Source organism: Chiloscyllium plagiosum, unplaced genomic scaffold, assembly GCF_037043375.1.
Source record: "Chiloscyllium plagiosum isolate Xiang-an unplaced genomic scaffold, Cpla_swu_hap1 HiC_scaffold_7, whole genome shotgun sequence".
In the NCBI taxonomy this organism is placed as follows: Eukaryota; Metazoa; Chordata; class Chondrichthyes; order Orectolobiformes; family Hemiscylliidae; genus Chiloscyllium; species Chiloscyllium plagiosum.
Window position 1 is genome coordinate 37,513,305 of NW_028270145.1, and position 27,061 is coordinate 37,540,365.

General features: G+C 45.2%; 1 protein-coding gene across 11 annotated transcripts in view; it reads right to left on the reverse strand.

Moving 5' to 3' along the window:
- Positions 1–530: 530 nt before the first annotated feature.
- The window catches only part of map3k13 (mitogen-activated protein kinase kinase kinase 13), a 160,438-nt gene continuing 133,907 nt past the window's right edge, over positions 531–27,061 (reverse strand). For all 11 annotated transcript variants that reach the window (XM_087988940.1, XM_043693384.2, XM_043693388.2 and 8 more), the window contains 6 exons: positions 26,297–26,413; positions 22,108–22,245; positions 19,808–20,507; positions 16,727–16,797; positions 10,393–10,696; positions 531–7,848 (listed from right to left, as the gene is read on the reverse strand). In XM_087988940.1, coding sequence (XP_087845066.1) covers positions 7,747–7,848; positions 10,393–10,696; positions 16,727–16,797; positions 19,808–20,507; positions 22,108–22,245; positions 26,297–26,413 — 1,432 coding nt within the window. In that variant the 3' untranslated portion in view covers positions 531–7,746. The remainder of the gene's footprint in view (positions 7,849–10,392; positions 10,697–16,726; positions 16,798–19,807; positions 20,508–22,107; positions 22,246–26,296; positions 26,414–27,061) is intronic.

Sequence of the window (27,061 nt, forward strand, 5' to 3'; positions counted from 1 at the left end):
TGGCCTAAAACAGCCTGCTACATTTCTTCATCAAACTCTCTCGGGGCAAAACAGCACAGCTTGTTTACAGGGTGAAGCTTCCTCTGAACTGTATTGGCACCAAGGCTTTGCTTCAATCACTGGACATCTGGGAACCTTCTGCACTGGCTTGACAACTTCATTCTATTGGGGCTGAGTTTTTGAAAGGAAGCCCAAGAGGTGAGACCTCCTAACCCAAATCCCAGTAGCAAACCAATTTAAGCTTCTGCCACAGCTTCGGGTAGATGCATACAATTCTCGACCTTGTATGAGAGTCACCCTAATTAGAGTGCTCAGTATGTGACCCTGTGAGAGAACGACTTTTTGTATCGCTTTTCCAGAGTACTGTGATCCTGTGCTTGACTACACCTCTGAGTGAGACTGAGATAACACACTCCTGTTACCAGATTGTGCAGGGATTCATATGTAAGATCCCTCCATCCTGGATGGTGACCATGAATATGCTTAATTTGGCTTAAGTAGAACAGTACAAAAGTCCACGCAATCTCATACAGTACACTGGCTTTTTATTCCATGCATTTTTTTTTGTTTTGCTGTCTGATTCCCATCACTGTACACTGGTTGCCATGATCACAGTTAAAACAATCTGCTTTGTTTTCGGTGGGGAAGATTGAGGCAGATCAACCTCCCCCTCCTCTGTGCACAGAGGGGAAAAAGATCACATGGTCTGGAGCTCATGGTGCCAGGTGGACCTTTGAAATTTAATACAAAAGAAATTACAATACTGTCTCCTAACTGCAAGAGGCCCTCTGACTGCACCAACTGGAGGACATGTGATCAACTAAATTATTATAAAGGAAAGCTAATGTGGTACTTTGGTGGAATGCAAGTCAAGTTTTTTTTAAAAAACTATCCTTTTTTTAACTGATGGCTTATACATAGTAATTGAGAGTATCAACTCCTTCCCAGCCCCTTTTTTAGCCCAGTTTGTATTTGGATTTCCTCTTGACTGCCTTACTCAGTTTGAATAGTGAGAAGATTTGGAATGGGCTATTCTATCCCTCCCTGAAAGTGTCTGATCTGTTGAAAATTGCAGGCACACTGACAGGATTTTTGATTTGGAGGGGTGATTCAATGGAAGGAAGGTAGATCTGGTGCAATTGACTCAGTGGGCCTGGTCCTATGTTCCAAGCAATGTCTGCTTTTGCTTCATGAGTTGGAACAGAAATAGAAATTTGTGTGGCAGGCCCTCCAAACAAGAATGACATGGCAGGAACCTGTGTGGAGTCTTTTAAGAATGGAGAAGGTTACTGGGATGCAGCTTCCCCTCAGTTCTGACTGGCCAGGGGACATTCACTGCTTGTTGCTGATGAATCAATCAATAGTCAATCTGTTTGGCTTGATTATATTACACCCCAATCAAGTCCTGGAGTGGGGCTCAAACCTAGGGCTCCTGGCCTGAAGGCAAAAACACTATGCACTGCACCAAGAGAGAGCTCCTTCAAGTGAAATTTAAGCAGCAGGTATGCTACCTAAGGGATTACTCACTTCACTGAGGATAGAGGTTTGAATATCTTATGGTGGTTTCGTTCCAATAAAGGGTAATCTCTGTACTTGAACCTGTTGTTGGTTGTCTAGTGTGCTGACCAGGAAGCTAGAAAGCACAAAAAACAATTCCAAAACCAAGTACAGCACCACAAATCATCTCCCAGGGCTGCAGTTCACAGGGTTGCTGTTTGTCATGCACTCATATTGATGAGAACCCCATTCGGCATTTTCATCTCAGTCTGAAGGGTAACAGACTTGACAGTTGAAAGGCTAGCTGTGCTGATCCAATCCTCAACAACATCAATTTATGTAAAGATGGCAGGATTGTTTTTCATTTCAGAGAAAAGACTGATATTGAATCATGATCTGTATGTGTGAGGTTTGGGGAGGGCTATCTGGTTGCATCATCTTGAGCTCTGTGTTTGCGGGAGAAGGATATGATGGTGATGACATTGTAAAAGCTCAGTTCAGCTTCCTAGTTGCAGGACCTCTGTGCTGACATGTGTTACGTTCATTGGTGCTGTTTTAAGTGAATGTCTCTTTATTGAGAACTGGTATTGGACAAGGTCCCATTAGTGGAGTTACTGTGTAATGTGTGGATCCAAGAACTATCTGACCTGCAAGGAGCTCTCACTGAACCTCCACACAGAATGCCCAATCCATGTTCAGGAATTAGTGAAATCAACAATACTGCATTCCATTTTGGTTTTCCTGCCAAAGGAAGGATGTTGTGAAACTTGAGGGTTCAGAAAGGATTTACAAGGCTGTTCCTGAGATTGGTGGATTTGAGCTGTCACGAGAGGCTGAATAGGCTTGTCACTTTTTCTCCTGGAGTGTCAGAAACAGGGGTGACTATATAGAGGTTTATAAATTCATCAGGGGTACAGATAGGGTGAAGAGCCGACGTCTTTTTTTTACGGTAAGGGAGTCCAAAACTAGAAGTGCAGTGGTTTAAGGTGAGATAGGAAAGATTTGAAAGGAGCCTGAGGGGCAACGTTTTCAACACAGAGGGTGGTACATGTATGGAACAAGCTGCCAGAGGAGATGGAGGACGCAGGTACAATTACAACATTTAGAAGACATCTGAATGGGGATGTGAAAAGGGATTTGGGCCATATGCAAGCAAATTGAACTATAGGATATCTGGTTAACACAGATAAGTTGGACATATGGGCTGGCACCTGTGCTGTATACCTCTGAGTTCACATTAATCTCATAAGGTGGTCAGAATTAAAAGATAATACAAAGTTACAATTGGGCAGTGTGAGAATTAGGGTGAGGCTGAGGGAAAGAGTGTACAGCAAAAAAAGGCTAAAAATAGTGGGTCAGAGACAGGCACAGAATGAGGGTAAGGCAGGGAGAAGGGCAAGAAGATGAGAAGACCGAGGGCAGGACAGAGAATAAGTGGGTAAGCTCATGATGGTGGCCATCTGGTAGAGCAGAGACGGTGAGAGATGGCTGTGTGAAGTTTAGCAGCAACCAACATCCAAGTCAGTGTGTCTGTGAAATGCTTTGAGCATGGTACTAGAATGCCAAGACATCCAATTACCACTGACATTTAAGGAACCTTGTATTTATAAGAGAATAAACTAGAATTGTAGAGAAAGTTCTATTGACTTAATAAGTACAAGGTTGTTGGGGAATTGTTTGTAAGCTACTTTTAAAACTGAGCTGAGAGTGCGGGAATTTTGTGTGGGTGAGTGACTTAATACGTGGATGGGTTTGTTTTAACAAGATCAGAAGGAAGCAAAGGCTCAGCAGTTTTACCAGGGTTGTCAACCCATTAGGAATTAAAACACTGTAGATGCTGGTAATCAGAAAACATTGGAACTACATCAGAATATCAGGTCACCATCCTGAAATGTGTTTCTTCTTACTCCACAGATGCTGCCAAATTCTGCTGAGCATTTCCAGCCAATTCGGTTTTATTTAATGAGAGGAATTATTGAAGTTTGATCTTGTTGACAATGTTGGGAGCAAACTCCAAGAGGAAAACCATGGAGAGCAATATAAAACAAAAAGTTTGTTCCATTTTTTAATGTGTTTTGTGTTAGTGATAAAACAATTATTTAGGGATCATACCAAAAGTAGAAATGGTAAATGTTTTCTTGTCCTGAAAATGGACATGGTGGGTGCCTAATATGAACTGAAGGCCATGTGATTAATCCTCCTACAATACATCCAACAGTATGTTTTACAGATCTGAGATCACTTTATTTGTTCATCATGGGAGTTGGGCATTACAGACGAGGTCAGCTTTTACTGCCCTTGAGAAAGTGATGATGTTACCTTCTTGAATTGCTGCGGCCCTTGGAATGTTTTTACAGCCACAGTGTTGTTAGGAAGAGTTGTCGGATTTTGACCACATGACGATAAAGGAATGGCAATACAATTTCAAGTCAGGACAGTGAGGGACTTGGAGGGGAATTGGGGTTGCTGTCTTCCCATGTATCTGCTCCCTTATCCTTCTAGTTGGTAAGGGTTGCAGGTTTGGAAATTGCTGCTAATAACAGTTAAGAAAAGGAGTGATGAATCCTCCTTTCCAACAGGGTGAGGGCTCAGGAAGAGGATGGTTGTTCCTGAGGGGGCACTTCAGGAGAAATCAGGAAAGGAAGGTCAGAGGAACATCCATAAAATAAACTGTGCTGGAGCTCGTAGGCTTGATACAAGGGAAGAATTGTTACATCTTATAAATAACACTGAAAGAATACACCCTTTAAAGTATTTTTAAATGCTTTCCATATTCTGGCCATTGGAAATGAGGTACATGGGCACAGTTCCCAAAACACTGATCCAACAATTACACCTTTCCAATTGTCAGCTCTGTCTTGCTTTCTCATCCTCTTCCCCAGCACCAACCACCCCTCTCTCACAATTTAGGATTTTCCAAACTATTTGATACAATCCTACTCCTGGAATGGTCAATACCAATGGTAACTGAAAGAGCACAAGAAAGATTCAGGGTTCTCCTGGGAGTATACAAAATTCTGATCTACAGAAAAAAAAACAATCAAAACCTCAATGATAAATTAACAATTCTGATGTAGTCCAGCTACAGAACCAAAGGAATAATTTAAAATGATCTGATACTGCTTTGGCAGTAATGACCTTTCCTTCATAAAATTACACATCTGCTAAAATTTACAGTGAGAATGTTCAGAGTCTACATTTCTAGAGATTGTAAACAAAACACAAAAAGAATTATCATCCAGTATATTGCTGTCCAATTCAGGCTTCTCTAACAGCTTTCTTTGATATTTTACCGAGATGGAATTTGTACAATTAAATTTTGGCTGAAAATAAACAAAAAGGGGAAAGAATTGCAGAGGTACAGGATAAGAGCAAGCATGAGTCAAACTGGATAGCTCTCCCAGAGCCAAATGGCTTCCTTCTGGACCATTTATAATGGAATGTGCTGATTCCACAGGCACTGAGGGAGCATGGGGCTTTTCCTTTGGGCCCCCAGATTGCCCTAGAAATTTAGTGTGCATGTGTTGCAATGCACTCTCACCAAGCAACAAGTTTAACTAGGTCTGTACTACTTTCTTGTGGAATTGCTTGCCGTCTCTGGAACTGGCAATCAAGTTGTGTATTTTTAGGTATTTAATGAGGAGTTAATCATTAACATACAGCCTGCAGCTCAGGCAGACTGATAAGTTAGATCCATTCATCCAGTCAACACTGGTGGCACAGGGAAATCTGAGGGCACAAGTGTCACATTGCTTAGATGGAGAGTTCAGAGTGAACTTTCTGGCTAGTGACTGGTATCTGCTGGAGGGGTTCCAGGACTTGTTATGCAGAGTACAATTTTGTCTGGATTCCAGAGTAGCCCCACAAATTCCCTCTGGGGAATTTGTCTGACATTCCTGAGGGCTGGTAGTAACTGGATCTGGAAGCATTACCGAATGGCAAACCCACTATGCTAATCCATTTTCGGGGAACATCACCAGCAGTCTGTATCAGAGAGCAGCAGGTTCCAGCACACACAAACTGTGTTGCGGGGGCCTGGAGGCACTTAGCGAGGGGGGAAACAGTGGACAAATCCCTAACTCAGGAATCAGAAAACGAGAGTGATGACTGCATAGTCACTCCACATTTAAAATCGGTGTATTCTCTTGCCAATTGTTTGGCTATGTGACCTGACCGTAACGGGAATTACAGACAAATCCTACAGCCATACAACGTGGCTTATTATTTCTTCCTTCGTCTTAGGAGCACAACCTTTAACAGAATTATCTGACAGGCATACTGTACACATTACCCAGGAATTTGAAGACCATCTCGGTAAAATGGAAGATGAGAAGCAGAGTAAAAGCCTGAAAGGGACCACCTAACTCTGGAGATTTCAATATTTGCACAACACAACAATGTATCTTGCAGTGGAACAGCAATGTATCGCGTTCCGAATCTTGCTGTAACAATACAAGGATTTTCAATCATTTTGTTTCACTCTGAAACTTGTGTCAAAACAGCCACAACTGGTTGATACTGATTTTTTTTTTGTCCTGTTCACTTCCAGAAGTCAGGAATTCACCTGTCTTTAAAATAAAAAAAAAACAAAAAACACAAATTGTTGTTGTCCCTGACCGCTGGTGAGCTGCAGCTGGGAAATCTGGAATGGTTCTGTGACGTTCTGATGCTTGTATGGTGACGCGTGGTGGTGCAACTGCGCAATTTTCCTCTGACATTGTGCGACGAGGCTTTTCATGTTGCTGGGAGAAGAAAAGGATCCAGTACCAGGTTTGGGGATGGGAAAGAGAGCCAGCATCAATTGATGGCAAATGGATGGCTTGATTTGGAAGACTCTTGGGTCAGAGTAACCCCACCTCAGTTAGTACAGTAGGGCCTGGCTGCATAGCAAGAGCTCCATCAGAATGACAGGATGAACTTGGAGCATGTACCAGCAGCAGCACCAACCTCAACCCTAACGCACACAAACACACAACCACTTCACATTTAAAGGGCCTGTCATCTCCCACCCTCTCCATTTCGGTTGGGTGAGGGTTAGCACCAGGACAAACCATCACTCCTGGGTTTGTCTATCACTGTCTGGCACTGTGTGCCTGGGGAATGGATGATAGACAGTGCTCTAGACACATTGTACTCAGAAGCTCATCTCAAGCCCTTTCTGTTAATGTATGTGGCTTTCCAACATTAAGGCCAATTGGGATTGAGGGGAGGGGAGTGGGGGGTTGGTGTTAACATCAGGAATCCCCTTTTCTTCCCGCATACAGGCAAGTGAAATTCTGGAATAATCTCTCCACATTTCCGGATGCTGGCATCACACTATGAGAGGGGCAAGGGTTTGGAGCAGAGCCTTGGTGGGAAGGCTTCCAAAGACTAATGGATTTGCATCGAATATCAAAAAATAATGAGCAAACTTGGGATCAACCACTCATTATGTCAGAACAGGCTCAAGGAGCAGAGCTGCCTCATCGCCTTTCTATCCGTCCACCTTGCCAGGTAGCTGGAAGGTTCTGTGCCAGGTGCTGGGAACCCCCAATTGGATCATTACGCTAACAAACACATCCCTCACATATACCCCCACCCTTACCAACCGTGGCCTCAGCAATTCCAAATGCTGCCAACAAATAGTCCTTTCCAGACTTGGCAGTACATTTTGACATTAAGCTCCTTCCAATCCCATGATCCATTTGCCATCGGGTTGAGCTGATCGTCCTGGCTGGTTCATGTATGTACATCTGAAGTATTCAGGTACACTCCAGAATCTTCGCTGTTGCCTCTTCATCGAAGAGCATCAGGAGGGGTGCCCTCCCATCAACCGTAGCCCACTTTGGTGTCTCCTGACCCAGTCAGTCTCAGGTCAGAGCAGCAGTGCAGCCTCGTGTTGGTCCCTGAGCCTTACACTCCATGCAAAAACAAAAATAAGATTAAGACTTGCGATGTCTTGTCCAACCTCTTTGCACTTGTCTCTTGTAGAATACTTGACGTTTATGCAGTGTGAAGTGTCAAACAAAAATAGAATGTTAATGTTTACACTAGCTACATTAGTCAACAAAGTGGATCCCTGCCATACTTGATTGAAATGATAGTGAACTCTACAATTACTTCATCACAGAATGTTGCAGAATATCGAAGAGTATCTGAGTCTTTGTGTTATTGCAGTATGTTCCCACGGGAAGTCTCTATAGTCTTCAAGTGTATTTGTCCATATTTATTATGTTCCTTTCCTCTGGGTGACCTTGCCGTCCGCCTCCCTCACCAGGTGGATAAGCTGCAGTCCTTCCCTCTCCGGACTGTTGCGTCAGAACACTCAGCTTCAGAGGAATCACATTCTGACTCCCCAAAGTGCATGGAATTCTAGAGAGTGGGGACAAATATTAAAAGATCAGTGCCATATGCTCAAGCTCCCTTTTCGCCACTCTTCCACACCATTCCCTCCACCACACTCAAGTCACTAGGATATGGCTCAACAGCAGACAGCCGAAGGTCTCTAACCCAACCCCACTGCCCAACTTTACTGGAACTTGGGAGAGTGAGTCAGGAGAACAGACACCAAACATGGTTCACATCAGCATTGAGCTGACACCTGGTCCCAAATACCTGTCCCTCACTTAACAAAACAGATGGGCAATTTGGTCATTCAGTTCATTGCTTCCTGAAAGTTTTTTTTTTAAACACAAATGGTGTTACATGGTGGTGATTACACTTCAAACAAAAATATTTAATTAGATAGAAGGCATTTTGGGGTGCCCCGAGATCATAGAAGTTGCTATATAAATTCACATCTTCACCTATTCTTTCATGCTGATCCGTACTTAAGCTCCATCTACATAATTTGGTGAAATAGTCAAAGAAAACTACAGAGTGATAGCTGCTTCACAGTCACCTAACTTCTTCTCACTGCACTCTAATGTTGGATGCCTGTGCTCACATTCATATTGTCCATTCATGCCATCTCCCAGTCACCCATGCCAAACACAATAATGGATTTTTTTTAGCCCGACGATAGGTGTCAATGCAGGAAGAAAAATCCAATGCAGAATTTGGGACATTCCTTACGGAAACACACCCAAATTTATTTATTTTAACTGCAGCATCATTAGTGGCACAGCCCCATTGGTTGACCCGTGTGCAATGCCAAATAGCATAAACAGTTCCCAGTGCAATAGGAAGCCTGTTTCATTCTGGTTAGATACAGCATAGCTGGCACTTTAGAAGGAGGCACCAATTAGTCCCATTTTCCTGTTCTTACCCTAGAACCCTGGATATTTGTACTATTCAACTATTTATCCAATTCCTTTCCTAAACTTAGTTTGGAACCACACAGAACATTCCAAATTGTAGCAACTTAATGCATAAAATATACTCATCTCTTGTTCTTTAACCTATTACCTCTTTCTTCTAGTTTCTGACTCCTGTCATTAGAAACAGATTCCCTTTATTTACTGTACCAAATTCTTCATCACTTTGCACAGTACTAAATCTCCCTTTAACATTCTTGATTCAAAGGAAACAACACCAGAGTCCGTAATAAAGGCAAAATATGGCAAACACTGGAAATCAAACAAGCTATGTTCAGAGTTCTGAAGAGGAGTCATGTATTTATAGAATCTTACAGTGTAGATAGAGGCCATTCTGCCCATCGACTCTGCACTGATCCTCCAAAGACCATCCCAACCCCCACCCTATCCCCATAGCTACCAATGGCTAACCTGCACAACCCTGAGCATTACGTGGTAATTTAGTAAGCCCAAGCCACCTAACTTACACCTCTAGACTGTGGGAGGAAACTGAAACACCCAGCAGAAACCCACACAGACAGAGGGAGAATGTGCAAACTCCACACAGGTATGCAAGGCTGTAATTGAATCTGGGTCCCTGGCGCTGTGAGGTAATATGATAACCACTGAGTCATCATGCTGCCTGGACATGTCATCCTGGGCTTTAAATGTTAACTCTGTTTCTGACTCCACATTTGGTGCCAGACCTGCTGAGCTCTTCTAGCATTGTGTTTGTCCCATTTAACTTCTTCATTCCTGGTATCATTCAAATAAACCCCTTCTCAAGGCCTTGGTAACCCTCCTTTTCTTTATTTTCATTTGCAAGTCATAGGTGTCACCAGGCCAGTATTTATTACTCATCCCTAATTGCCCAAAGGGCAGTTAAGATTCAATCACTGTGATTCTGGAGCAACATGTAGGCCAGACTGGGCAAAGGACATTAGTGACCCAGCTGGGCTTTTACAACAAATGGTTACATGCTCATTATTAGGCGAGTCTTTAATTCCAGATTTTTTAAAATTCAAGTTTTATCTTATGCCATGGTAGGAATCAAACCCTAGTTCAGTAACTTTACCATTACACCACTGCCTCCTGAAATATGATAGGTAGACAAGCAGGAGGCTGGGAGGACTGAAGAAGGGTTACACCTGAAACGGTGACTTCTCCACCTCCTGATGCTGCCTGGCTTGCTAAATGCTTCCAGCCTCCTGTTTATCTACCTTGGATTCCAGCATCTGCAGTTTTTGTTTTAATTTCTCCTGAAATATGATGTCTAGATTTGAATGTATTATTCCAGCTAGGGTGCTAGCAGTAAAGATTTATTGTAACTTTGTGTTTTTGGCACCAAATATCTTTATTTATTAAGCCTGGGAGTCTGTGTACTCTTTTCTTTAAATCAACCTTTATGTGAAAAGACAGACAATTGAGATGAAGATGATAAGATCTGCTATGATCTCATTGAATGGTGATACAAACTCTATGGGCTGAATGGCCTACATATTATGATGTTTCCTTCCAGCTTTGAGGAGTTGTGTTTCTGCACCCCGAGAATATGCTCATGTCACTGTTTGGATTGAACTCTGTCAAATGTGGACTATGCAATTAGCAATGAGAATCTCACCTCATAGCAATGCTCCTCTGCACACAGTTTCCCCAATGATATCTGAGTTTTCACCCTGCGGACAGCAGACTCTTTGTCAGACAGCCCATCTGACTGCATGGATATCTCAATGGGAATTTCTGGAGTTTGTGACAGCATATCGTCCAGTTTGTCCTCCATACGGTCCTCATTGTTGTTGCTGAGTCCGTCTGGAGTGCCGCTGTGCGAGTGGTCACTGGTGTTTCCTTCCTCCCCATCAGATACAGAGAAGTTCTCTGAGCTGAAGGTGGAATAGGACTGGCAGCTGCTCATACAACGGTGTGGCCTGCAGAGTAAAGAGGGCAACACAGCCTCAGGAACCCAACAAAACACAAATGCACACAACCCTGCAATGGAACAAGCAGAAAGGTGCAGTATAACAGTAATATCAAAGTCTCCTGTGTCTGCAGTTATGTGAGGCTAAAACAAAATGAGTTTCAGTAATTTCAGAATTCCAGATTATCAATACCCTTCAAGCAAGTACTTGCTGGTTTCACTCTGGAACTGCTGGGTCCAATCTATTAACATTCCAAACCAATGGAAGTGGTTTCTCTGTATCTGTTGTGCTGACTGTATTAAGTATTTTAAACACCTCAAGTATCTTAACACCACCCACCCCCAAGACCCCACACAACTATCTATTGAAGGGGATATTGAAACCTGGACTGATAGCTGAATGCTCAAAGCACCAGTATTACGGTGCAGTTCACCTCAGAGGCCAATATGTCTCCTACAAAGCTGAAGACAATGCTCCAGTGGAAATCTGAATATAGCCCTATTTTATTGAAGGATAATATCCAAATGCTCCAAGATGAAGACAATTTCTCATCCACCTTTGTGCTTATCAAATTGTTTTCAGTGATTTGTCTTATATGGACAACACTTTGCTCCTTCACAGCCACCAGTCTCTCACCATTAAGGTAAAACTTCAATCCTGAAACTATATATATGTCTTTCTTGAATACAACATGGACGGACTCCATTTGCGGTTTAAAAAACCACACAAAATAGGACTAGAAGTGGGCCATTTGGGCCCTCAAGCCTGCGCTGCCATTTAATAACATCAAAGCTGATAGATAAAGTATGTGAAGAAGTTGCAGGTGGATATAGACAGGTTGAGTGGCTGAGCAAAATCTAGCAGATGGAATATCATGTGAAAAATGTGATCTGTTCACTTTGGCAGGAAGAATTTTTTTAAAAAGAAAGGCATTGCTTGAACAGAGAACGAATGCAGAATTATATATGGTGAAAGCTTAACTCAATCAGAATCCGTTCACTTGTAGTTAAAATTGTTCACAGATTCTAAGCCCAGGCTGCTTTTAGAATGGGAGTGTTGACCACAGACAGGATTCCTGGCCTTGATCATGGAAAGATCAACTCCTGGTGCAAAAGGAGAGATCAGGCCTTAGCTGGTAAGTCCACTGCCATTGAAAGCTTCAAATAATGACAGGCCTCTGGAAGACACTGGTGGAGTTGCACTTCAGCTAGGCCATGTCTGGGACTCTGCTGTTCAAATCAGCCAGAAGATCTCTTCAGAGACATTGGGGCCTCATGTTTACGCTGGTAAACCTAGAATCCCTGCAACCCAAAACAACTCATTTGGCCCATCAACTCCGCATCAACCCAGACCCACCCCATCCCACCTTATTCCGTAACCTTGCATGGCTAATGCACCTAGCCAGCACATCCCTGAACACCACAGATCAGTTTAGCATGGTCAATCCACCTCACCTGCCTATCTTTGGGCGGCACGGTGGCACAGTGGTTAGCACTGCTGCCTCACAGCGCCAGAGACCTGGGTTCAATTCCCGCCTCAGGCGACTGACTGTGTGGAGTTTGCACGTTCTCCCCGTGTCTGCGTGGGTTTCCTCCGGGTGCTCCGGTTTCCTCCCACAGTCCAAAGATGTGCAGGTCAGGTGAATTGGCCATGCTAAATTGCCCGTAGTGTTAGGTAAGGGGTAAATGTCGGGGTATGGGTGGGTTGCACTTCGGCGGGTTGGTGTGGACTTGTTGGGCCGAAGAGCCTGTTTCCACACTGTGATGTAATCTAATCTAATCTTTGGACTGTGGAAGGAAACTGGAACACCCAGCGGAAACCCATGCAGACATGAGGAGAACGTGCAAACTACACACAGATGGCCACCCAAGGCTTGAATCAAATCTGGGTCCCTGGAGCTGTGATACAGCAGTGTTAACCGCTGATGAAGGGCTTTTGCCTGAAACTTCAATTCTCCTGCTCCTCAGATGCTGCCTGACTTGCTTTACTTTCCCAGCACCATACTCTCGACTGTAATCTCCAGCATCTGCAGTCCTCACTTTCACCCAGGGTTAACCAATGAGCCACCGTGCCACCCAAATCTGCAGGGATTGAATCTCTAGCTTGCCCTGAGCAGTTGCACTCAAAGGCCAGCTCTCCTTGGGTGGTCTGTAGCAACAATTTGGCTCTTTTCTCCCCTCAAGGCAAAGGAGTTCAGCATTGTAAGCCCCAGATAGCACTAGGCATACAGTGGGAAAGAATACCTGAACCTACTTGGACCTCAGTGGGAATCTTGCTTGTGAAATTTAAACCCTGGAAGGTAGCAGGATCCTCTGACAATGATCTTATGTACCTGAGATCAGGCTAAGGGTTGAAGAAACTGAAAATCTAACAGGAGTATGAGAGAGCATGTGCAAGAGAGCCAGAGATGGGGAAGTGCAACAAGTAGTGATAAAATGGTTGCAAACAACATGAAAAGAGGTACTGAAATAAACATGGTAAAATCTGCAATGCCGTGTGAAAACTGAATACCAAAAGCTTTTATAAGTATTTTAAAAGTGCGTGCAAATGGGGAGCATGGACCCATTAAAAATTAAAATAGACATCAGGGAAATGACAGACGTTTTAAATGAGGACAGTAGATAATCTTGAATACGTTACAGACTTTTCTCATGGTCCCTGCAGGCAGGGCATTATAGGAAGCACTGGTTTCCACAGTGATGGAAGAGATGAAGTCTGTGACGCAGGAGTTCAAGGGAAGAGAACAAATTTTGTCAGATGGAAAGAAATGAGGACAGACATCAAAAATATAAAGACCCACAGGTTGAGAAAGGATCTTCAGCCTGCAGGGCTGCCAGGTAGCTCACAAGCATTGGAGGCCTACAGTAAATGAGTGCCTGAAAGAATGGCATGGGAGGCAGTAGTTTCACTTCAAGGCACCCAACATTGAGGAAAGAGGACATGCTACACTGAGATGGGCTCCAGATAAACTGAACTGGAATCATTTTCCCAATGAATGAAACAATGAAGATGACAAACAGAGCTTTTAAGAAATGCAGACATTGTGAACATTCAGAAATCAAAAATCAGTAAATGAGATGAGTACTGTAGGGTAGCCATTCGAATATAAATAAACAAAGTGGATTCAGGAGGGGTCAGAGCTCAGCAAAGATGTTTGTGCTTAAAACATTGGGGAAAGTAAAAAAAAAATTATTGGAGAAAATATGTGGTGACATAATAATCAATGGCAACTTTAATCTTCATTTGACTTCATGTGACTTTTCATCATCAGTGTGGAGTCTGATTTCATTAATGAAATGTATTCAAGATTGCTGAGGAACTAACTTGGAAAAAAGCTATTTCAGGCAGCAATGTGAACATAAGTTAAACACTCGCAGCAAAAGGAGCCTCCAGGGAAGAGTGAGCATCACAAAATAAAATTCAATACTGAACGTTAGAATGATTTAGTAAAATCCGAAATTGGGATCTTAAATCTGTAAAGTACAAAGGTAAGAGGAACAATTTGACTAAAGTAGGAAACGCGTGTAAAAGAGAAATTGGCAATGGTAAATACTTGAGAACTGACTCAATTTGCAGCAATTATACATTTAAGGAAGTAAATAACTGCGCAAAACATGGATTGAACCATGGTTAACACACAAAGTAGATTGAAGGAAGGACGTAATAACATTGCCAAAAAACATAGTTAACATAAGAATTAATAGAATGTCTGAATCAGCAAAGAACGATCAAGAAATTAATAAAGAAATAAGGAGGAGAGTAAACTAGCAGTGACTCAAAACTAATTATATAAACTTCCACTGGAATTCAACGAGGCACTTAACAAAAGTAAATGAATTCCTTAGGGTCAGAGTCCCAGGAGATTTTACAATGGTGGGGGGGAATAAAAAGCAGCGTAACTAAACACATACTTACCTATGTTTCTTGGCAAATACATAATGCTTCACAAGTAAAACATTTTAGAAGTAGTGGCAAGCCAAGGCTTTACTGAAAATGAGGAACGTAGGGATATAATTAGAAAAATAAATTAGTACTCTTGTTATTAATGGGACTAAAAGCCAGACATCTGCATTTTGGTATTTACACTGTAGGGTTTGAAGAGGGTTGGCTAGAGAGATGGTGGATGCATTAGTTTAATCTTCCAGAACTCCTTCAAATCTAGAATTATCACAAAAGAAGTGTAAGATAGCAAACAACTCCACTGTTGAAGAAAGGAAAAGGAGGACAGAAAAGGCCATAAAAACAAAAAATCTGGAGCAGAATTATGCTATTCAGCCCATTGCTCTGCCAGTTGATCATTGCAGATTAGATAAGAAAGTATTCACCAGTTAAGCTATTATCAGTAGCAGGAAAAATATTTATTAAGGAAGTGAAAACAGGAAACTTAAACAAAAATGCAACGGTGTAGAACCAAAAGGAAAACAAGGTTGACAAATCATTTAGGAGCTTTTGAGAATGTAAATCACTATGATAGATAAGGAAGAACCAATGTGCTCAGTATATCGAGAATAAGGTGCCATACAACAGGTTTTACGCTATGTTCGGACGTATGGCTTTGAGATAACATAATAGCAATGACTGAGGATTTGTTAATGGACAGAAAAAGACAGTAGGAAAAAAAGATTGGCAAACTGGAACTACTGGGGTAACAAAGGGATGAATGCTTGGGTCTCGGTTATTTACAATGTTTGTCAATGATTGAGGACTGAGAGTGTGTTGCATTAAGTTGGCTAACAATAAAAATCAAAAAGGTGGGAAAGTAAATGAAGAGGACACAAAGAAGCCACAAAATGATTTATACAAAGTCAAGAATCTAGACAAGAATGTGGGAAATTGAGAGTTATCCACAATGGAAGGAAGATTGAAGTAAAACATTTGTAAAATGTTGACAGAGGTGCAAATATTCCTGATGAATGGCTTATGTCCGAAACGTTGATTCTCCTGCTCCTCAGATGCTGCCTGACTAGCTGTGCTTTTCCAGTGTCACACTCTCAACTGTAAATATTTGCATTGAAAGGAACCTGCGTGCAGCTGTACATGAATCATACTGCATTCACATGAAGGTAACAGCAAGCAATTAGTAAACAAACATATCTTTGCTCATATTACAAAGGGATGGGGGTCTAAATGCAAAGACATTAATAAGACCATGTTTGATATGATGTGGACAGTTTTAATTTCCGTACTCAAGGAAGGGCATGACTAAATTGACTGATTGTTGGGAGGACGGGATTATTTTGTGTATTGACTAGAACAAATTTCCTAGGATATCAGAAAATGGAATGTAATCTCAATGAAACATGTCAAATTCCTAAACAAATTTGATAGGGTGGATACGAGGGGAATGTTTCGAGCAGTTAGGGAGTCCAGAAATAAGGATTACAGTCTCAGAATAAGGAGTCAGCCATTTAGGACAGATCTGAGGTGACATTTTCTATCCTTGAGTGCTGTGGACACTCACTCGGAGATTTTGGGAACTGAGAAACATAAGGGATATGAGGAGAGGGTAGAAGGATGCAATGGAGGTAGAAGATCCTATTGAATTAACTGAGAGTAGCTTCAGCTACTTTCTTTTTGTGTTTGTGTTCATCCACCTGGAGAACTGAACAACAATGAGCAGCAGACACCCTCAGAAAACGCAGAGATCAATGATGGGGTGTTCCTACTTGCTCCTCAATCATAAACCTTCTTCTTCACTGGGTGAGGTTCGGATGCTGAGGGAGGGGAGAATACTGACACTATACTTAAAAGAAAGTTTCCCAAAAGGAAAGAGCTCAGGAAGTTTGAGTAGCTTTCAATGAGCTAGCAGAGATATGAGGAGCCGAAAGGGCTCATTCTTTGCTGCTCGATTCTATGATTGCAGTCTAGAACTGATTACCAGCCCTCACACCATGTTCTTCACTTGTTGATTAGAGGTACTCGTAAGTTATCTTGCTTAAAGTTACGCCTCAATCTCTCTGTTGGTAACAAGCACTTGGAACAGTCAGGAAGGGGAGGGAGGAAGGAAATTTTACAGAATGGCTACATTTGACATCTTACCTCTGTCTGCGTGGAAACTCAACTTCACTGTCCACTTCTCCCTCCTCTTCTTCAGAGGAGTCGTCTCCATCCTGTGATCAAAAGAAAACAATGTAATTCTGTGTCCCATACATTGAAGACACCAAGCTTACATCAGTTACATTAGCTAAGACTCAAATCCACAACAACAGTTGCTAAATAATCCGAAGTATGCAAAGGATCACGGTGGCAACCAATTTAGGATTGTCACTCAAACTCTTGAGTGTGGTGCAGCCTGTGACCAGTGGAATGCCACAAGGGTTGGTGCTGGGTCCACTACTTTTCGTCATTTATATAAATAACCTGGATGTGAGCTTAAGAGGTATAGTTAGCAAGTTTGCAGATGACACCAAAATTGGAGGTGTAGTGGACAGCGAAGAAGGTTGCCTCGGATTTCAACCGGATCTTGATCAGGTGAGCCAATGGCTAAGGAGTGGCAGATAGAGTTTAATTTAAATAAATGTGAGGTGCTGCATTTTGGGAAAGCAAATCTTAGCAGGACTTATACACTTAATGGTAAGGTCCTAGGAAGTGTTGCTGAACAAAGAGCTTGGAGTGCAGTTTCATAGCTCCCTGAAAGTGGAGTCGCAGGTAGATACGATAGTGAAGGTGTTTGTTATGCTTTCCTTTATCGGTCAGAGTATTGAGTAGAGGAGTTAGGATGTCATGTTGCGGCTGTACAGGACATTGGTTAGGCCAGTGTTGGAATATTGGTCTGGTCTCCTTCCTATCGGAAAGAAGTTGTGAAACTTGAAAGGGCTCAGAAAAGATTTACAAGGATGTTGCCAGGGTTGGAGGATTTCAGCTATAGAGAGAGGCTGAACAGGCTGGGGCTGTTTTCCCTGGAGCGATGGCTGAGGGGTGACCTTATAGAGGTTTATAAAATCATGAGGGACATGGATAAATAGGACAAATAGGCAAAGTCTTTTCCCTGGGGTGGGCAAGTCCAGAACAAAAGGGCATCGGCTTCAGGTGAGAGGGGAAAGATGTTAAAGGGACTCAAGAGGCAACTTTTTCATGCAGAGGGTGGTGCGTGTGTGGAATGAGCTAACAGAGGAAGTGGTGGAAGCTGGTACAATTGCAACCTTTAAAAGGCATCCGGATGAGCACGTGAATAGGAAGGGTTTGGAGGGATATGGACCAGGTGCCGGCAAATGGGACTAGATTGAGTTGGGATGACTGGTCAGCTAGGACAAGTTGGACCGAAGGGTCTGTTTCCGTGCTGTACATCACTATGACTCTACGTTACATACATAAATACACAGGGCCTGATTTTTGCAGACAGCAAGAACATGTACACGCATTGCATCTGTTTCAACTCAACAAAATAGCCGACAATCATTTGTTGGCTAATTTTGCAAAAAAATGCCCTAACCAGTCAGAGTCAATCTGCCCGGTTAAAAACTCAAACTAAGCCTGGCAGTCTACCTGTCAGTCATTGTTAACTGGTGCATTCTCCATGGCAATGCCTCTACCAACTAAAGTCCACTTGCCAACCAACATTGCCATCTCAGTATAAATGTTGGTTTTCCCCTTATGTTGGCAATCTTGTGAACTATTCTGATGAGTGAAAGACAAAGCTTAAACAAAAAATGCCTTTTTAAAAAAAAGTTATACGTATAATATGAAAAGGGACACAGTTAGGACAGCCTCCCTCAGTTTGCAATTAATCACAGATCCCACAGATTAGAATGGGCAGTGTTGTAAAGTTGTGACTAAACGATGGTGCAGAGGGTACTTTAGGTTGTCTGCCCAGTTCAGCTCAGCTGTGCTCAATCCCACCTTGGTGCCTTAGCTGGCTCGACATGCAACCGTTTTGATGGATCACTGGCCAGCCTTCAACCTACCATAAGGTGAACTCTGCTGCTTCTATCAAGTCCTGTTTATCTGTCATTCCTGTGCTTCACATTCCTATGAACCCCTTTCTGACAATGTCTCAGTTAAAATTAGCATTCTCTGATTTGTCTCTCTTTGGGTGGTTAGCACTGCTGCCTCACAACATCATGGACCCGGGCTCAATTCCAGCCTCAGGTGACTGTCTGTGTGGAGCTTGCACCTTCTCCCCACGCCCGTGTGGGTTTCCTTCAGGTGTTCCGGTTGTAACGAAATCAAACGCTCCTCTAAATTAGATAGAAATCCAATATAAACTTGCAAGTGCTCCGGTTTCTTCCCACAGTCCAAACACGTGCAGGTTAGGTGAACTGGGCATGCTAAATTGCCCAGTGTGCAGGGACGTGTAGGTTAGATGCATTAGTCAGGAGTAACTACATGGTAGGGGAATGGATCCGAGTGGGTTACTCTTCAGAGGGGTTCAGTGTGGACTCGTTGGGCCGATGGGCCGGTTTCCACACTGTAGGGATTCAAATTCTAATAATTCTCCAGTCCCAACTATGCCAATGCTCCATTATAAGCAGTCAAGCCGACAACAGCCTGTGTCCTAAACTCAAATTCTTTCCCCAAGCCTCTCCACTTCTATTCTGCTGTAAATTGCTCCTTAAACCAAACACTTAGACCAAATAAACTCTGACACTGAGGTTTCAGTTGTATGTGATAAACACTACTCGGAGGAAGCTGCTGAAACAGAAATCATGGTCATCGGCGCAACTGCCCTGACTTGACCCGACCCCAGTACAGTACCCCCTGACCTGAGCCCAGTGGCCCCAGCCCCCAGCCTGAGCAGTTACCTCTGCCTGTTGACCTGAGCACAGTGGGCACTACCCTCTGACCAAAGCATAGGATGCCCCCTCATGCCCTGGATCCTGGATATTGGCCCCTAAAATCCCCCTATCCCCGTCCCATACCCTGCCTTAACTCAAAACATTGTATGTTGAAGTACGGAAGTTAATTGTAAATTTGTATTGGATTTCTACCTAATTTAGAAGTGTGTTTGATTTTGTTACTCCCTAACCCCTGATCTTCGATGGTTTGCATTAACCATAATGGGTTTTGCTTGTCAATACTCAATTGGGTGTTTAATAAACTAGCGGTGGTTACTCTGGGGGAAAGAAAAAGAAAGGCAATTAAGTTCGAGAGCTGTCAGGTTGGGACCGACCGCCGCCTTACCTCCTTTCTGAGGGCTCCCATCTTGCGAGGTAGTGTGGGTGCGGTGAGTTGCTGAGGGGTACCCAAGGAAGACCCTGTTCTGCAGCCTTGCTTCTCCTCCGTGCTCCCGCTGCTCTCCCGAAGCCTGTCGCTCATTCGCTGGGCCTCGGCGGCCTGGGCCAGCACTGACGGTGGGAAAGCCGCCCCGCCCGCCGGGACCACCTCGCACCTGCCGGCCGCCCTCCGTGCTCTGCCCTCGGCCTTGGGCCCCCGGCAGGCCTGGCAGGCGGGGCCCCCTCCGCCGGAGCCCCTCCGGCAGCTCGCCGCCAGCGTGGTGGGGATGAGGTCGGGGCTGGAGCCGGCCACCTTGCACGGCTGGCAGTCGGTGTGAGGGCTTCTCAGCGCCGCCGCCGGGCCGAAGTACTTGAGGTTGTGGGCGCAGCTGGCGGCGTCGCCGAGCCGCTGCAGGGCGCACTCCTCCGGGGCCGGGCCTGGAGCTGGAGCTGGAGCCGGGGCCGGGACCGGGGCGGCCCCCCGCGGGACTCCCCCCGCGAACTCGTGGTGGCTGCCTTTGCTGTTGCCGCGCCGGTGCCTGGGCTTGGCGCGGTACCTCGCCTTCCCCGGCGGAGTGGACGTCTTGGGGCTGCCCGAGACGGGCGAGTGCGACGGGCCGACAAGCTCCGCGCTCGGCACGATGGCTTCCGACCTCAGCAGGTCAGGCCTGCAGGGGAGGGGGGGGGGGGGGAGACAGAGAAGGAGGGAGGGAGACATCAGCACGTTCAAGGCACGCAGTAACCGACAGCCAGCACGTGCTCCGCGCGCGCGAGGGAGAATCCCGCCAACACTAACTGTCAAACACGTGACCCCGGGGGGGCCCAACACTGAGAAACAAAGACCGCGCTGAAACCACACATGACGGACTCAGAGCGAAGGGGAGAGGCATTGTTTTCTTGTGAATGCGCGTGCAGCGGGTTATGTTCACGTTCTGTTCAAATGGTCCGAGGGGGCGGGGAGGGGAGAGCGAGGGGGGCGGGGAGGGGACAGCGAGGGGGGGGGGGGGGGGGAGGGGAAAGCGAGGGGGGGGGGGGGAGGGGAGAGCGCGGGGGGCGGGGAGGGGAGAGCGCGGGGGGTGGGGAGGGGAGAGCGCGGGGGGCGGGGAGGGGAGAGCGCGGGGGGCGGGGAGAGGGCGGGGGCAGGGCGGGGAGAGGGCGGGGGCGGGGAGAGGGCGGGGGGGCGGGGAGAGCACGTGGGCAGGGAGAGGGCAGGGAGAGGGCGGGGGCGGGCGGGGGCAGGGCGGGGGCGGGGAGAGGGCGGGGGCGGGGAGAGGGCGGGCGGGGAGAGGGCTGGGAGGCGGGGAGAGCACGTGGGCAGGGAGAGGGCGGGGCGGGGAGAGGGCGGGGGCGGGGAGAGGGCGGGGGCGGGGAGAGGGCGGGGGCGGGGAGAGGGCGGGGCGGGGAGAGGGCGGGGCGGGGAGAGGACGGGGGCGGGGAGAGGACGGGGGCGGGGAGAGGACGGGGGCGGGGAGAGGACGGGGGCGGGGAGAGGACGGGGGCGGGGAGAGGACGGGAGCGGGGAGAGGGCGGGGGCGGGGAGAGGGCGGGGGCAGGGCAAGAGGAGGGGGCAGGGCAAGAGGAGGGGGCAGGGCAAGAGGAGGGGGCAGGGCAAGAGGAGGGGGCGGGGAGAGCTTGTAATGGACTCCCATATTATGGTCTGCTCTCCTGTTGATAACTAACAAGCCCTCCTTTTCTCAGTGGTGATGATTAGGAGCAGAGGGTACAGTCCTGCAACCACGTTGTCCGTTCACACACAAAAAGTGGCAAGGTTTAATGTGTGGCTAAAGGCCATCCCTTCCATCATTTGTGGGTGGCACAGTGGTTAGCACTGCTGCCTCACAGCACCTGAGACCTGGGTTCAATTCCCGCCTCAGGCGACTGACTGTGTGGAGTTTGCACATTCTCCCCGTGTCTGCGTGGGTTTCCTCCGGGTGCTCCGGTTTCCTCCCACAGTCCAAAGATGTGCAGGTCAGGTGAATTGGCCATGCTAAATTGCCCATAGTGTTAGGTAAGGGGCAAATGTAGGGGTATGGGTGGGTTTCGCTTCGGCGGGGCGGTGTGGACTTGTTGGGCCGAAGGGCCTGTTTCACACTGTAATGTAATCTAATCTAATCATTTTCATTGCAGCCAACGAGAGAGTTTTCCAGCCTTATCCCACTTTCTTATCTCTGAGTGCTCAATCTAGTAGATTACACCACTTCCCCATTTTCTGACTGCACTGACGGTTGCTACGTCTCCTACCAGTTCCGATTGTGATCCAATACTTACCGCTTGCCCTGGGCTCCAGGTTTATGGCTTGAGGCTTTCTTTTTGATCAGTTTCTCGACGGCATTGGTGCGAATGATTGGCCTGACCAGGTGTCGCTTGTATGACCCAGGGTATTTCTTCTCCACAGCTTGTTCACGCCTGCAACACCACAAAAACTTCTCAGGCCTCAGGAAAGAGTACAAGGCCACGCTCAGTGTTGGTGGGTAAAGACCTGTGCTCTGTCGGTGAAGGAGCTTGGTGCTGGGTTCAAGGGATGGGGAAGGGGAGGTAGCTCCAGCATCAGTGGAGACCAGACAATTAACAGCAGCATCCTTCTGGCCTGGCCTAGTCATAAAATATTGGAGCTGAAGTAGGATGTTCAATCCATCCAAAAATCTCTGCCATTCAATGAAATCAGTGGTTGGTTTGATAATCCTTAACTGCACTTGCCTGCCTTTTCCTCATAACCCTGAGGATTCAAAGAACACAGAACATTATAGCACAGAACAGTACTCGATGTTTCGCCAACCTGTGGAACCAATCTGAAGCACATGTAGCCGCCACTATTCCACTTTCATCCATATGTTTATCCAATGACCATCTAAATGCCCTTAAAGTTGGCGAGTTTACTACTGTTGCAGGCAGGGTGTTCCACGCCCTTACTACTGAGTAAAGAAACTACCTCTGACATCTATCATCCCTCAATTTAAAGCTATGTTCCCTCCTGCTAGCCATCATTATCCATGGAAAAAGGCTCTCACTATCCACCCTATCAAACCCTCTGATTATCTTTTTTGTCTCAATTAAGTCACCTCTCAACCTTCTTCCATCTACTGAAAACAGCCTCAAGTACCTCAGCCTTTCTGATCAAAAAGACCTTCCCTCCATACCAGGCAACATCCTAGTAAATCTCCTCTGAATCCTCTCCAAGGTTTCCACATCCTTCCTATAATGCAGTGACTAGAACTGTACACAATACTCCAAGTGCAGCTGTACGAGATTTTTGTACAGCTGCAACATGACCTAATTGGCTCCGAAACTCAATCCCTCTACTAATGAAAGCTAACACACCATATGCCTTCATATCAATCCTATCAACCTGGGTGGCAACTTTCAGGGATCTATGTACATGGACACAGAGATCTCTCTGCTCATCTACACTACCAAGAATGTTACCATTAGCCAAGTACTCTTTATTCCTGTTGTTCCTTCCAAAGTGAATCACCTCACACTTTTCCGCATTATACTTCATTTGCCACCTCTCAGCCCAGCTCTGTAGCTTATCTATGTCCCTCTGTAACCTGCAACATCCTTCGGCATTATCCACAACTCCACCAACCTTTGTGTCATCTGCAAATTTACTAACCTATCCTTCTACACTCTCATTCAGTTCATTTATAAAAGTGACAAACAGCAGTGGCCCCAAAACAGATCTTTGCGGTAATTGAACTCCGGGATGAACATTTCCCATCAACCACCACCCTCTGTCTTTCAGCTAGCCAACTTCTGATCCAAACGGCCAAATCACCCTCAATCCCACATATCTGCATTTTGAGCAATAGCCTACTGTGGGGAACATTATCAAACGCCTTACTGAAATCCATATACTGCTGAAAATGTGTTGCTGGAAAAGCGCAGCAGGTCAGGCAGCATCCAGGGAACAGGAGAATCAACGTTTCGAGCATAAACCCTTCTTCAGGAATGAGGAAAGTTTGTCCAGCAGGCTAAGATAAAAGTAGGGAGGAGGGACTTGGGGGAGAGGCGTCGGAAATGCGATAGGTGGAAAGAGGTCAAGGTGAGGGTGATAGGTCAGACTGGGGTGGGGGCGGAGAGGTCAGGAAGAAGATTGCAGGTTAGGAAGGCGGTGCTGAGTTCGATGGATTTGACTGAGACAAGGTGGGGGGAGGGGAAATGAGGAAACTGGTGAAATCCACATACGCCACATTCCTTACTGATTAAAAATCTTTCTATCTCGGCTTTCAATTTACTCAATGACCCAGCCTCAACAGCTCTCTATGGTAAAGAATTCCACAACCTCCAAAGGGAAAAGATCCTTTGTATCTTAAACCTATGATTCTTTATTCTGAGATGATGCCCTCTGGTCCTCAACTCTCCCACAAGAGGAAGCAACTTTTTTGCATCTACTCTGTCAAATCCTCTTAAGAATCTTGTATTTTTCAATAAGGTCATCTTTCATTCATCTATATTCTAATGAGTTCAATTTACTCAACCTGTCATGATAAGAGAACATTTCTCTGGACTGCTCCAATGCCAGTATATCTTTCCTTAGATAAGGCAGCTGTTGTCTGATTAGTTCTTTGTATCATTTTGGCAAAACTTCCCTACTTTTAGACTCTATTCTCTTTGAAATAAAGGCCAACATTCCAGTTGCCTTCCTTATTATCCACTGAACCTGGACCACTATCTTTTTGTGATTCAAGCACAAGGATTCCCAAATCCGTCTGTTCCAAAGCTTTCTGCAGTCTATCTCCATTTAAATAATATTCAGCACTTCTCTTCTTCCTGCCCAAAATGCATTGCCTCACAGCTGGGGTTCTCATGATCCTTGATGAAATGGTCAAGAGGGTGAGGACTGGTCCAGACTTAGAAGTGACACAATGGTCTGGATCTTGCAACCTGGGTCGCCTGGGGACCAAGAAATGGGTGATCCACCACATTCAAGGTCTGCACAGGCAGAGAAAATTGCAGCAGGTTGTGGTCATGATGGGAAGGTCTGCTATGCCACATAATTCTGTAGAACAGGTTTCTACAGAAACAGGTAGACCCACAGTAACCTCCCTTCTCACAGGCCAATAGGGGTTCACAATAAGTACTGGCCTTGCCAATGACACCCCTGTTTCAAGAACGGAAAAAAAGTATTCTGAATATTGCTGAAAAAGAATGGTACATTTAGTCAAAGTTTTTCATCCTGCACGGATCAGGATTTGGACAGAAGTCAAAGGAGGGTAGGATGCATTGACAATCAATCAGACAAGTAATATAACCAAATCAGGAATGATCAAAAAAGAAGAAAAGGAGAGGTGGTGGGAATACTGAGGGACAATGCCACAACCAAAATAAAACATAGAATTTAATAGAGGATGGGTCTAGTCAGGTCCCACTTACAGTTGAGCTTAATTATAACTAGTAGTGAATGATATCCCTGCCTGTTATTGTAATATCGATGCTGCAGAAATGAGAGATAAATGTAAATAGATTGAAGGGGTGGGAGGGGTTTACAGACAGAAAGGTTTGAAGCTATGTAAGGAAATTAATATATGCACACATCATTTGAATATGAGACTGTTGACATGTTCAACATGAAGGAAAGTGCTGCTTTCTGACTGCATTCACTACCTATCCGATTATACTCTGAGTATCTCTAGCAATTTTACCTCCTCAAATTCCACCTTTGGAGGACTGTCTCCATGCGTACCACCTAGAGATTTGTCCTGGGCACCCTCCTCTCTCTTGTTTTCACACTCTGCAGACAAGTAGTCAGTCAGCTTCCAGGTGAATGCTATTAGCACCTGGCCCTCTCTCTTGCCCTTTAAAACAATATCCACCTAGCTCAGGGACAATCAGTTGAATGCATCTGGAGCAGATTACGGTGTGGGCAGCAGCTTATGGTGGGTTCATGTTTCTGAACTAATATTCCAGAAAATCTAAGTACAAATTCCATTGTGGCAGCCTGAAAATTTCAATTGAGTTCAAAAGCAAAGTCGGCAAATAAAAAAAAATCTACTGTCAGCAAGAGAGGCCACAAAGCTTTTGGGTGTAAAATCCTTGCTGACTTGTTAATGTACATTGCAGAAGGAAGCTTGCTGTGCCTACCTGGACTGTTCAGCTCCAGGAGCAGAGGAAAAATGATAAATGTCCCCTCCATTTGCAAACTAATCCTCAGGACTCATTTAATTTCTGAAGGAGGCCTACTGGACTCGAAACATTAACTCTCTCTGCACAGATGCTGCCAGACTTCCTGAATTCCTTAAGCACTTTCTGTTTTTATTTTGATCTCCAGCATCCGCAGTATCCGGATATTATTTTATTACCATTAAATCTCAACTGCACTCATAGTGACTTTGCAGGACACTCAGTTGTATCAAACCGGGCACTGAACCAGAACAAGGACCTACCCCCTCTCATTTCAGAAGCAGTTTTCACTCAGTCTTACACTAGTTCAGATTGCAACAGTGGCTTTTGTACATACTGTATGAGTTCCTTCTCCCTGATCTCCAGTTGTAACATGATCGCACTCAGTTCCATGTAGAGATTGTTTGCTCGTTCCAGCTTCTTCTCGTAGTGTTCTCTGATGTCTAAGGCATGCCTGGAACAAAAGACACAGGTACTGGGACTGAACAGCGTCCTCCGCTGTCTGACAAAATGACTGCATCAGATACAATGTCCCGTTGCTTCCCCTGGATTGACCAAATCCACTCCCACAAGCTCAGAGGTCAAGAGCCACACAGGAGCCTTAACGCTGAGTTTCTTAACGCTGAGTTTCTAACATTACTGTGAAACCTCTCTGAGCAACGAGGGTTAAAATTGTAACATTGGCAGACAAACAAACATCTAAGTTTCCCATCACTTAGAATCTCCAGTTCTTCTACTGCCCCTCACAACGTGCATGCACAGATGTATCAAGGGGGCAGCTCTTTGAATGAAGTTTGCCGACTCAATTGCCACTATCGTTACTCACCCTCATCCCCACCCTTTGCTTTCCAGTCATGCAATTCCCTTTTCCCAACCTGGAAATGTCAAACAATAATCCATCCATGAAATATAAAAAATAAAGCACACCACTTTCTTCTGTGTGTCTTCTGATGGAATTCCTGATGAAGGGCTTTTGCCCAAAACGTCAATCTTCCTGCTGCTCGGATGCTGCCTGACCTGCTGTGCTTTTCCAGCACCACTCTAATCCTGAATGGATTATGTGGTGACTGACTGGAATTAACACTCTCAATCCTGGGATTAA